The 14,117-nt window shown below is 33.6% G+C and overlaps 1 protein-coding gene across 1 annotated transcript in view; it reads left to right on the top strand.

Annotated features, from left to right (window-relative positions):
- Window positions 1-14,117, top strand: part of CCDC73 (coiled-coil domain containing 73) — a 127,929-nt gene that overhangs the window by 55,530 nt on the left and 58,282 nt on the right. Inside the window, exons 6-8 of the mRNA XM_047071203.1 lie at window positions 2,565-2,603; window positions 12,943-13,078; window positions 13,549-13,628. Of these exons, the coding sequence (XP_046927159.1) occupies window positions 2,565-2,603; window positions 12,943-13,078; window positions 13,549-13,628 (255 nt within the window). The remainder of the gene's footprint in view (window positions 1-2,564; window positions 2,604-12,942; window positions 13,079-13,548; window positions 13,629-14,117) is intronic.

The following is a 14,117-nucleotide window of genomic DNA, read 5'->3' as shown; positions in this document are numbered from 1 at the left end:
GGTCATGATCTCCTTTTCTGTGAGTTCAAGCCCCATATCAGGTTCTGTGCTGACAGCTCAGAGCCTGGAGCCTGCTTTGGATTTTGTGTCTCCTCTCCCTCTGCCCCTCCCCTGCTCGCATTCTCTATCAAAAATAAACATTTAAAAATAAATAAATAAATGATAGAAAATATTCCACTCCTAAAAACTGACTTCTTTGTCTTTTCTTTCCTTAGTAATTTTTAATTTTTTTTATTTTTTTTTTAATTATTTTTTTTATTTTTTTTAATTTTTTTTTTATTTTTTTTAATTTTTTTTTTTTTTTTTTTTTTACTTTTTATTTTTGAGAGAGACAGAGACAGAATACGAGTGGGTTAGGGGCAGAGAGAGAGAGGGAGACACAGAATCCGAAGTGGGCTATAGGCTCCGAGCTGTCAGCACAGAGGCCGACTCAGGGCTCGAACTCACGAGCTGTGAGATCATAACCTGAGCCGAAGTTGGATGCTCAACCGACTGAGCCACCCAGGCGCCCCTTATGACTCCTTTTTTTTCCTGTTGCAGATTTGTCAACATTTCCCTCAGATTATATCCAGTTCTGGCGACTTCTTACTACATCCATTATTAAAACCCTAGTCCTCTTTCATTATCTTCTTTCATCTGGATTATCACAGTGGCTTATTAACTGGTTTTCCTGCTTCCACTTTTGTTCCCTGTTAGTGTTAACATAACACTCAGAGTGATCCTTTAAAAAAGTAAGTCAGGCTATGTTATACTTGTGCTTAGAACTTTTCAATGTCTTCCTGTCTCATTTAATATAAAAACCTAAGTCTATATCCTGCATTACAAGACCTACAATGAATTGGCCCTCTCCCCACTCCTACTTTTCTCTGAACTCCTCTATTGCTGTTCTTCTCTTTGCTTATTCACTTCCAGCCACACTTTCTTGTGGTTTGAACACACCAGATGTTTTCCCCACCTTAGGGCCTTTGCACTTGCCAAAATACTCTTCCTCATTCCTGTCAAATCTGGACTCAAAAGATGTCAACCTAGAAAGAATTTTCTTGCGTATCTCATGTAATCTCTTTCCTTGATTTATTATTTTTCTTTACTGCTTATCAATATTTAATAGACCTTATATTTTAACTTATTTATATTGCTTATTTTCTACAATATCCAGAATTTAAGCTGGGTGAGATTTTTTTGGGGGTTCAATATTATACCCCCTGTGTGTACATTAATTATTTACTTATAGTATGCATTCAATATTTGTTGAAGAAATAAATCACACATAACCTCTTCCAAAAAAATAAAAGAAATAAAATTACCAGCTTATTCAAGGCAGCATGCTAAAAAATTGATTTCATAGGAAATGTGAAGTAATTTATTTTTGCTAAAAATTTAACAAATATAAACAGAGTTTAAGAAAATGAGTACTCATACACAGCTGGTTGGAATTTAGCTTGGTCAGACATTCTGGAGGACTATGTAAGAATTGTTAAAAGTCTATAAAAAGGAACAAATATTAGGAATTCTGCTTATTGGAATTTATTGTGCTAAAATACATAACTACAGTTCTTAGTACAAGCATGTTTATCTTATAGTAGTGTCATAAAACTGTAAACTGGGTAAACCTACAAAAATGAGAGTGATTTGGTAAAGTGGAATACTATGTAACCATTAAAAAGTTGTGTTGTAGATTAATTCGTCATAGAAAGGTGTTTGTTATATATTAGGAAAAAATAGGCTACAAAATAGTTCATATATTCTTATTCCACTCCCCACTCACCCTCTTTTAAGGTGTAAATGCATAGCAAAATAACTGAAGTACCAAAGTATTAGTGATTGTTATTTCTGGTTTCTGAGATGATTTTTTTTAAAACAGCTTTTTCCCTATGCTTTTCCATTTTATCAGATTTTCAACAAAGATCTGATACTAAAAAGCAAACTCTCCTAGAAATGCTGTTCCTATCCTGCTTGCTTTATTTTTCTTCATAGTTGTCACTCTCTAACTTCTGTACTTTTTACTTATATTTTATTGACTATCTCACCATTACCCTCACTAGACAAATTCTAAAGGGTAGGGACTTTGTCTTGTTCAGTGCTGTATCCCAGAGTGCTAGGAAAGTGGCTTGTATATAGTAAGTGCTCCATAAATATGTGTTGAATAATTAATGAATGTATTGGTTTTGTTTTAAGGAAGAAAGCTATGGTAAATATCATCTTGAAAAAAATGTCCTAAGAAAAAAATACTGCATGGGAAATGAACACCACATTTTATAGCATATGGTTTTATTTATTTTATTTTTTTAAAGTTTACTTATTTATTTTGAGAGAGAGAGAGTGATGTATGAGTTGGGGAGGGACAGAGGGAGAGAGAGAATTCCAGGCAGGCTCTGCACTGTCAGTGTAGAGCCTGTCACGGGGCTTGATCTCACCAACTGTGAGATCATGACCTAAGCCAAAATCAAGAGTCAGACACTTAACTGACTGAGCCACCTAGGCACCCAATGGCATACAATTTTAATTTCAGGCAGAATTTATAATAGATAAAGATTTATAATAAATTTTCTCTTTGTTTTTTCAAGGTTTCTAAATATTCTTTACAGAAGAAAGTAAGTGAAATGGTAAGGAAATTATAGAATATACACCCACTCTCCAGATTGGCACATCATATGTGTTGTATTTTTGTCAATATAAATGTGGCATTTATAGTAAAAAAAAGTATTTGCAATTGGATATTAATATCCCATTTAAAGAACTGAATTACAGTTTCAAATATAGCTTAAATTAATGTATTTCACAAATTTATTTCCAGATTACATAAATTGTTTATATATCATAAAATAAATTTAACCCAGTCCCAGATTACTGATAGAGGTCTTATTTCAATATCAAACAACAAGGAAATAAGAATAACAAAACCTCTTATTTTATTATTTTTTCTAGATATTTATACAAACGTAATTATTAACGATTGCCTGAAAAAATAATATGAAGTAACATTTGAATACAAAACTTGGGCTATGGTACTCATTCTTTACTCTTCAACAAGTGTTTTTCACATATTTCTCTTCTATATATTAAAAATTCATATTTGTATTTTTATAGCATAGTATTTTATGGAATATTTAGTTGATACTCTCTCTATCCCTCTTTGATTCAGAAGGACTTTTTTCCTGTATTTTTGATTAAGCAAAATTCTCCCATATCCACTGAAATCTTCTGAGGGTTTTTGGGTAGGCTTATGCTATTTCAGTTGTCATCTTTGGAGCAGACCGTAAGGCAAGTAAAGTAATTTTTGAGTAAGGTTTATATATTATATATATGAGAAGTAAGAAATGAGATATCACTCCTTATTAAATACAGAAAAATAATGTAACTGTTTTGCTTCTTGAAAATGTTTTTGGTGTGTTAGAAAATAAAAAAACATTGAAAGATTGCTAAGCTTGATTGAATAAGAGATGTGAAAATTCTGTCGCTGTTCAACTGGAAAGAATAAAGATAATATTGTCAGACTATTTTAAACTATGATTTTAATTAAGAAGCTGAAAAACTAGATTCCAGTTTAGCTTTAAGTACCATGACATTTGTACTGAAAGTCATCTTCAACGCTACAGTGGTTTTACACAAAATATAGTGAAATTGAATAATGTGCACTCTGACCTGGGAGATAAGGCTACAAGTTAAAGATCAAAGGCAACATAAAATGTATTTATTTTATTCCACTTGAAAATTTCATCAGATACTTATAGTCTTAGAAAAAATGGAAACAAGTTTTTAGTAATTTCTGAGTATTTTGTTAATATGAATGACAACCTCTTAAGAACCTTTTAAAATGATATTTGAGTTATAGTTATAATCTTATTTTCTAACAGTTCAAAGCATTAAATAATTTTGCATTAAAGTAATTTTATATGTTGATATGTACATTTAATATTTTATGTCCATTCTGGCAGAGTAGTAAATGTATTTTAGATAATTGATTAAAGAGTTTAAAATAATCTTTTTTTATAAGCAGTCTTACATTATTCTTTTTACATTATTTTTATATGATTCAGATGACCTGTATTCAAAGTACTGTATTCGGTAATTAACTTAATCTTATTTTATTCAAATCATTTTTCTTTTATGTAACTTAACTCTGTGGTAATTTCTTTTAGGAATTCAATAAGTTGATTTGTGTATAGGTGGTAGAGGTGGTGATATGTCTCTAGATAAATTAACACAATTATGAATTGAAAGATTTACCTATCTCTACAAGTACCCTACCCTTCTATGGAGCAAATGATCACATTGATCATTACGAATAGAAAGAATGCAACAAAAAATAATAAAAGTAAACTGTAGAACATCAAATTAACTGTTATTGTAATTTGATCATTGGTGAAAATCTTTCCGGTTGTGTTCTTATCGTTAGGTGACTACGTTGTATAACGAGTAGCTAATAGGACTTAGTAAATGAAGTAAGAACTTATCTAGCTGGCTCTTATTTATGTTTTGTTTTTTTGTGTATTGCTTTCCTTTAAAGAAAAGACTTATAAGAAAGATTTCTTTTTCTTTATTAAATTATAGTTTAAATACTGAAGGTTTCATATGATTTAAAATTACTACATTTTTTTCTTTCATAGTAGAATGTTTTTAGAATGAAGACTTATCTGGAAAAATTATAAATATTATGTATATCTATACACACAAAGTATTGTAACTTTAAGTTAGTTTTTTTTTTCATGTTTATTTATTTTTGAGAGAGAGAGAGAGAGAGAGAGAGAGAGAGAGAGAGACAGCATGAGCAGAGGAGGGACAGAGAGAGGAGACACAGAATCTGAAGCAGGCTCCGGGCTCTGAGCTGTCAGCACAGAGCCCGACGCGGGGCTTGAACTCACAAACTGTGAAATCGTGACCTGAGCTGAAGTCAGACGCTCAACTGACTGAGCCACCCAGGCACCCCTAAGTTAGTTTTTTAAAGTAGTATATACCTTCTCTTTGTGACTAAAAAAGGTAAAAATATCTTTTAAAATGTTTAAAACATGAGTTTTATAATCCCAAATTGATTTATTTTGGGTTCATATTGAAGAAATTGAAAGGTAAGTTGCAAAATAGTTTTGAAGAATGTATGAAGTTTATTTTTGTGCTTTTATCTTTTTCCCTAAAATTAACTTAAAGTTAATTATTTTAAGGGAAATTGTTTTTATAAAGGTTTTCAAGTTGGTCTTCATAAGGAAATAAGAAAGGGGGAAAATGAACAATTATGCTTTTAATTAGTAAATATAGTTGTAAAAAGTTGTAATTAGTAAAGACAGTTGTATAAATACTATTTTTTAATTATTCCTATTTTAAATGTCTTGAGGCTTCAAAGTAATCTTTTAGACCACACACGCACACATGCTCTTAATTATGCAGGAGCTGTCTTTTTTTCCTCTAATCTTGATATTCATAGATTAAGTTTGTTAAAATTTAAGTTTGTATTTGGAAAGCAATGAATCCTAACATTTTCTTATGGACACAGTCCTTGCATTTAGTAGTAAAATTGTGTTAAGGAAGAAAATAGCTTGAATCAATTCACAGAGTTAAAAAAACCCAAAAAACAAAAACAGTATGTTCTTAACTATTTCTTAATCATCTCAATAAAATTATCTTTATTTATTATATCATGTGTAATATTAAAGTTTTTTTTTAATTTTTTTTTAATGCTTATTTATTTTTGAGACAGAGAGAGACAGAGCATGAATAGGGGAGGGTCAGAGAGAGAGGGAGACACAGAATCTGAAACAGGCTTCAGGTTCTGAGCTGTCAGCACAGAGCCTGACACAGGGCTTGAACTCACAAACCGCGAGATCATGACCTCAGCTGAAGTTGGATACTTAACCGACTGAGCCACCCAGGCGCCCCTAAAGTTTTAATAATAAGACTATAAAGTTATTTATATTAGTCTTTAAACAGAGTAATTCTATTCTTGGGTTTCTCATGCAAGTGTCACCAATCTGTTTTTGTTGTTGCTTCCCAAAGAATTTAAGCTATTTGCTGGCATGCAATTAGTGACAAACTTGACAACTGGTTTCTTCATCTGATTATCAAAACTAAATCAGAGCAGCCAACTAGGTTCATATGTGAACAGTCCCATATGGGCCTGTGTGGGCTAATGAGCTGTAGGTGCTCATGTAATTTGAAAGTCTTTATAGTATTTATCATGGCAACTGAATAGGCTAATATATTTGGAAATTATGTAATGCAAACAAATGAAACTGCATTTTACTTGAATTGACTTTGGCTTCAAGCAAAGCAAGTTGGATTAGAGTATATCACAAATTATTTTATGTAGAGAAAACCTATGAAATCACTTTAATCTTTGCTCTAGTTTTAGTTATCAGGATTGTTAATCTTTGCAGGCATTGACAGCCTATTATGACTTTTTAACTGAAAGATTGAGGAAACCTATATTAATATGTAGTGGACAGTAGTCATAAAGGCTATATAAAAATAGATCTAAACTGAAAAATTGAAAAATTCCTGGTCAACAATGCTATGAAACTAAAAGTCAACCACAAGAAAAAAATCTGGAAAGACCACAAATACATGGAGGTTAAATACCATGATACTAAACAATGAATGGGTCAATAAGAAATTAAAAAGTACATGGAAACAAATGAAAATGAAAATACAATGGTCAGAAACCTTTTGGATGCAGCAAAAGCAGTTCCAAGAGGGAAGTTTATAGCAATACAGGACTACCTCAAGAAACAAAAATCTCAAACAACCTAACCTCATACCTAAAGAAGCTAGAAAAAGAACAAACAAAACCTGAAACCAGCAGAATGAAGGAAATAATAAATTTTAGAACAGAAATAAATGATCTAGAAACTAAAAACAAAAAACAATAAAACAGATCAATGAAATCAGAAACTGGTTCTGTGAAAAGAATCAATAAAATTGATAGACCTCTAGCTAGACCTATCAAGAAAAAAAGAGAAAGGACTCATAAAACCACAAATGAGATGAGAAGTGACAACCAACACCGCAGAAATACAATTAGATATTATGAAAAACTATGTGCCACCCTAGAAGAAATGGGCAAATCATAGAAACATATAAACTACCAAAACATTTAAATCAGAAATAGAAAATTTGAACAGATTAATAACCAGCAAATGAATTGAATAAGTAATTAAACTCTGAACAAACAAAAGTCCAGCACTAGATGGCTTCACAGGTGAATTCTACCAAATATTTAGAGAAAAGTTAATACCTATTTTCAAACTATTTCAGAAAATAGAAAAGGAAGGAATACTTTCAGATTCATTCTATGAAGCCAGCCTTATTCTGATACCAAAACCAGATAAAGACACCACAAAAAAAGGTGACTACAGGTCAATATCCCTCATGAACACAGATGCAAAAATCAATGAAATATTAGCAAACTGAATTCAACAATACATTAAAAAAAATCATTCACCATGATCAAGTGGGATTTATTCCTGCATTGCAAGGGTGGTTTAATATTTGCAAATCAATCAACATGATACATCAGCAAGAGAAAGGTTAATGACCATTTCAATAGATGCAGAAAAAGCATTTGACAAAGTATAATATCCATTCATGATAAAAAAAAAACTTCAACAGTTAGGCTTAAAGAGATATCTAAACATATTAAAGACCATATATGAAAAACCCACAGCTAACATCATCCTCAGTGGGGAAAAACTGAGAGCTTTCCCCCTAAGGTCAAGAACAAGACAAGGATGTCCACTCTCACTACTTTGCTTCAACATAGTGTGGGATGTCCTAGCCACAACAGTCAGACAACAAAAAGAAAAGGCATCCAGATTGGTAAGGAAGGAGTAAAACCGTCACTATTTGCATATGACAGGGTACCATATGTAGAAACTTGAAAGACTCCACCAAAAATCTGCTAGAACTGATAAATGAATTCAGTAAAGTCACAAAATAGAAAATCAATGTGTGTTGCATTTCTATATACCAATAATGAAACAGCAGAAAGAAATTAAGAAAACAACCCCATTTACAATTGCACAAATAATAATAAGATCCCTAGGACAAACCCAACCAAAGAGATGAAAGACTTATACTCTGAAAACTATAAAACACTGATGAATGGAATTGAAGATGACACAAAGAAATGGAAAAACATTTCTGTGGTCATGGATTAGAAGAAGAAATACGTAACGTTTACTTATTTTTGAGGGAGGGAGGGTGGGAGACACAGAATAGAGAGCAGGCTCCAGGCTCTGAGCTGTCAGTGCAGAGTCCAATGCAGGGCTCGAATCCATGAACAATGAAATCATGACCTGAGCCAAAGTCAGATACTTAACCAACTGAGCCACCCAGGTACCCCAGAACAAATTTTATTAAAATGTCTATACTATCCAAAGAAGTCTACAGATTTAATGTAACCCTATCAAAATACCAACAGCATTTTTCACAGAACTAGAACAAATGATTATAAACGTGTATGGAACCACAGAAAACCCTGAATAGCCAAAGCAATTTTGAAAAAGAAAAAGCCGGAGGCATCACAATTCCAGACTTTAAGTTTTATTACAAAGCAGTAGTACTCAAAACAGTATGTTACTGGCATAAAAGCAGGGGAAATGGGAAAAGGACAGTTTCTTCAGAAAATGGTGTTCCGAAATCTGTACAACATGTAAAAGAAAGAAATGAATCACTTTCTTACACCATACACAAAAATAAATTCTAAATGGATTAAAGACTTGAATGTGAGACTTGAAACCATAAGAATCCTAGAGGAGACCACAGGCAGTAATTTCTCTGATACCAGCTGTAGCAACATTTTTTTTAGATCTGTCTCCTGAGGCAAGAGAAATAAAAGCAAAAATAAACTATTGGGACTACATCAAAATAAAAGTACTTCTGCACAACAAAGGAAACAATCAACAAAACTAAAAGGCATCCTACAGAATGGGAGAAGATATTTGCAAATGATACATCTGATAAAGGGTGAGTATCCAAAATTCAGAAAGAACTTCTAAATCTCAATACTCAAAAACCAAATAATCCAACTAAAAAATGGGCAGAAGACATGAACAGACATTTCTCCAAAGAGGATATTTAGAAGGCCAACAGACACATGAAAAGATGCTCAGCATCACTCATCATCAGAGAAATGCTAGTTACAATGATATCAACTCAGACCTGTCAGAATGGCTAAAATCAAAAACAAAGGAAACAAGTGTTGGTGAGGATGTGGTGAAAAGGGAACACTCATGCACTGTTGGTGGTAATGCAAACTGGTGCAGCCACTGTGGAAAAGAGTACAGAGGTTCCTCAAAAGTTAAAAAGAGAACTACTGTATGACCCAGCAATTGCACTACTGGCTATTTATCCCACAAAGTCAAAGGGAAATATGCACCTGTATATTTATAGCAGCATTATTTATAATAGCCAAATTATGGAAGTAACCCAAATGTCCACCAATAGGTGAATGGATAAAGAAAAAAATGTGGTGTGTGTGTATATATTTAGTATATGTGTCTGTGTGTATACACACAGTGGAATATTATTCAGTCGTAAGAAAGAATGAAATCTTACCATTTCCAACAACATGAATGGAGCTAGGGAATATAATGCTAAGCAAAATAAGCCAGAAAAAGACAAATACTATATGATTTCACTCATATGTGGAATTTAAGAAATAAAATGAACATAGGAAAAAGACAAACCAAAAAACTGACTCTTAACTATAGAGAACAAATTGATGGTTACAAGATGGGAGGTGGGTAGGGCGGATGGGTGAAATAGTGATATGGATTAAGGCATGCACTTGTTGTGATGAGCATCAGGTGATGTATGGAATTGTTGAGTGACTATTGTACACCTGAAACTAATGTTACACTGTATGTTAACTAACTGGAATTAAAGTAAAAACTTAAAGAAAAATTCCTTGAATTAAAATAATGCTTTTAGACTAATTTTAGTGAAATTGTATTAGGTTTCTACCCATCTTCTGAAAGCAAATATAATTCTCTACATTAGAGAATTAAGTGGTGTCTTTAAAAAAATTTTTTTTAATGTTTATTTTTATTTTTTATTATTTTTTTTAATTTTTTTTTCAACGTTTATTTATTTTTGGGACAGAGAGAGACAGCATGAACGGGGCAGGGGCAGAGAGAGAGGGAGACACAGAATCGGAAGCAGGCTCCAGGCTCTGAGCCATCAGCCCAGAGCCCGACGCGGGCTCGAACCCACGGACCGCGAGATCGTGACCTGGCTGAAGTCGGACGCTTAACCGACTGCGCCACCCAGGCGCCCCAATGTTTATTTTTTTTTGAGAGAGAGAGAGAGAAGAAACAGATCCCAAGTGGGGGAGGGGCAGAGAGAGAGGGATACACAGAATCTTTAGCAGGCTCCAGGCTCTGAGCTGTCAGCACAGAGCCCAATGCAGGGCTCGAACTCACAAACCATGAGATCATGACCTGAGCCGAAGTCAGATGCTTAACTGACTGAACCACCCAGGGGCCCCAATTAAGTGATATTTTAGAGGAATGGAATTTGGTTTATTATTGTTCATTATTTAGTTATTAATCATAGTAACTACCCAGATAGACATAAGATCTCTGGGGTAAGTATACTTGTCAGCTTTTTGAGTTAATAAATGCTATGTGATTAATTCAAATGACTCCACAGTGAATTTGAAGAGCCCATAGAAGTGCATAAGAAACTTTCAGTTGATCCGTTGTGATCATTACCAATGATATTATCACTTTGCTTAAAATCATTAAAAAGTGGGGTGCCTGGGTGGCTCAGTCGGTTGAGCGTCTGACTTCGGCTCAGGTCATGATCTCACAGCTCATGAGTTTGAGCCCCGCATTGGACTTGGTGCTGACAGCTCAGAGCCTGGAGCCTGCTTCAGATTCTGTGTCTCCCTCTCTCTCTGCCCCTAACCTACTTGCATTCTGTCTCTGTCTCTCTCAAAAATAAATAAACTTTAAAAAAAATTTTTTTTAAATCATTAAAAAGTATCTTTGAAAAAGTTAAGATTATTATCAAATTTGCCAAGATAATACAGTTAGGTACAACTTATGTATGTATTCTCTATTAATATGAGGGCTAATGTTATTCCAAATAAAACTATTGAAGGCACTTTTATTGGTTAAGGAGTAATAACAAAACATATTGTACTTATTCAGTGACAGGCGTTGTTCGTTGTGTTTTATTTGTATTATTTCATTTTATCCTCACAGCAACCCTCTCTGGGAGATACTTTTAGAATCTTTATTTTAAAGATAGGGTAGATTTCCCAAGGTCACACAGCAACTAAATTACAGAGGCAGGATTTAAACACAGGCCAACTAGCTTTTGACTAGTATACTGCCTGTACTTTGATTTTAAAGCAGTAGGAAATGGCTCTTTATTTTATGCGAAAGAGAATTTAGTGGAGGCATTCATAATCAATTAGAGAGTGAAGAATGGGTTTGAGAAAGAGCAGGGATCAGGGTAATTCCAGAGTTTGTGAAGCAGGATGTAGGAACCCGGGACAGAAGTCTTATCAGCTGGATAGGATCACTGCCAAACTTTAGTTTTATAGTCCTTTTTTGCTCGAGTTTCAGATTCCAAAAAGGTAGAAATCAGTTGGTTTATTTTGAGCAATATGCCCTTCACTTGACTAGGGGAGAAGAGAACCTGCAAATTTTAATCCTCCTAGATTATAATGAGGAAGAAATATTTGAAGTAAATACTTGAAATTGTGATAATATTGGATAGGGGAAACAGCTACTGGCCAGGTATATCTAACAAATTTTCACTGTTGGAGCCCCAGAGGACAACAACAATTCACTCATAAAACAATTACTGAGTGTCAGTCCATAGACATACACTGGTTTTTATCACTGCTTATCATCATAGGTGCTGAAGCATGTGACATAAATGAAGGAAAGTTGTGAAACCAATCAGTGAGTCTACTAGTACCAAGTCAAGATCAAAACCTTTAAAAAATGTTATTCTATTAACCTTATATTTCTTTTTAAAATTTATTAATGACTTTTTTTTTTTTTTAGTAGACTCCACACCCAATGTGGGGCTTGAACTCACAACTCTGAGATTAAGAGGCATATGCTCTACTGACTGAGCCAGCCAGCCAGGCAATCCCTCTTTTTAAAAGTTAAAGTCATATTTCTAAGTGTGACAAAACAATCTTCTTTAGCTGAAAGTAGTAAAGGCCCATATTATACCTTGGGTCCAATTTTTGCCAATTGTGTCTCTCAGCTAAGTAGACTTTCTACTATACTGTATTGCCTCCCTGCTTCTGATAGATATTATCCTCATCATTCAATTTTTTAAGTTTAGTTTTGAGAGAGAGAGAGAGAGAGAGAGAGGCAGATAGAGAATCCCAAGCAGGTCACATACCATCAGCACGAGCCCTACGTGGGACTCAAACTCATGAACTGTGAGATCATGACCTGAACCAAATCCAAGAGTCAGACACTCAACCAACTGAACCACCCAGACTCTGCTCATCATTCAATTTTTTAATGCAGTGAGAAGGTGCTATACTCATTAAAATTAAAAATACTTGAGTTTTGATAATGCACTCATAATTATGCCCCCAAACTTAGAAAAACAAATTATTTTCCTTAATTATAAAGAGTATTACTTTAATATTCTCGTGATTTTGCTTAGTGCTGGCTTGGACTGATTATCTTTTTTATAAGTGAAACCAGTTGCTTTTTTAAAAAGAAATTGTAAATAGGGGCAGCATAAATTTAAGTGACCATTTTGTTACAAGAAAAAAAAATGTGCTTTTATTTTACACAGGTTTAGAAATATCTCCTAACATTTCCTCCTTGTTGTGTTCTCAGCACTTTTTCATGGCCTATTTCATAACAATAGTTACTAAAAACAGTACAATTGTATGTATGTTTAAACATGTGTATGTGTATATATATGTGGGTATATTATAGGTTTATAACATTTAAAATAACTTCACAATAGGAACAAAAAGTCCAGTTACATCTTCTGGCTAAAGAAGATCATCAGAAGCAACTGAATGAAATTGAGAAATATTATGCCACAATAACAGGTCAATTTGGATTGGTAAAAGAGAATCATGGAAAATTAGAACAAAATGGTAGGTGTTACCTTATTTAAACTTATTTTTTTTTATTAAAAAAATTTTTTTTAATGTTTTATTTTATTTTTGAGACAGAGACAGAGCATGAGCAGGGGAGGGTTAGAGAGAGAGGGAGACACAGAATCCGAAGCGGGCTCCAGGCTCTGAGCTGTCAGCACAGCCCCCTCCAACGCGGGGCTCGAACTCACAGACGGTGAGATCGTGACCTGAGCCGAAGTAGGAAGCTCAACCGACTGAGCCCCTAAACTTATAGTTTTAATAGGAGTGATTAAATGGGCTTACTTATAATGAGGAAATTGAAATTATCTGCTACTGGTAATAGTAAATAACATTTTAATAAATATTATTTATGTTCAATAATAATTATATATATTGCATTGAGGCTGCTTTCACTGTCCATTGTAGTGATACTTTCCTTAAAATGTATGTTGAATATAATATTTTTCTAAATGTTTTTCATATTGCAGTACAGGAAGCAATACAATTAAACAACAGACTTTCAGCTTTAAATAAAAAACAAGAATCTGAAATATGCAGTTTAAAGAAGGTATGATTGATACAGTTTCATAGTATTAGAATTACAGTGTAAAATAATTAGTTTTATGAAATATTACTAGAAAAAGTTGGGTAGATATTTTTTGATGTAAGAAAAATAAAATGTTTTAAATATAGATTCATAAACTATGAGTTATGATTCCTGTAAATGTAATGAATGAGTTTGTTCTAAACCATTCAAAATATTGTTCCTTGGGGCGGCTGGGTGGCTCAGCTGATTAAGCATCAGTTGGTTTCATCTCAGGTCATGATCTCATGATTTGTGAACTCCAGTCCTGCAGTTTGTGAGTGAGTTCAAGGCCTGCATTGGGGCCGCACTGACAGTGCAGAGCCTGTTTGGGATTCTCTTGCCCTCTCTCTCTCTGCCCTTCCCCTGCTCATGCTCTCTCTCTCAAAGTAAATAAACTTAAAAAAATATTGTTTGACTCTCACCAGTTGCATGCATTTTTATGGTGACATGAGTAGCCAATAAACATTTACT

Source organism: Lynx rufus, unplaced genomic scaffold (genome assembly GCF_022079265.1).
Source record: "Lynx rufus isolate CCGP_SWC_20201006 ecotype Redwood Valley unplaced genomic scaffold, mLynRuf1.p SCAF_9, whole genome shotgun sequence".
Lineage (NCBI taxonomy): Eukaryota > Metazoa > Chordata > Mammalia > Carnivora > Felidae > Lynx > Lynx rufus.
Note: the sequence above shows the minus strand (reverse complement) of the source record. Positions and strands in the feature narration are given on the sequence as shown.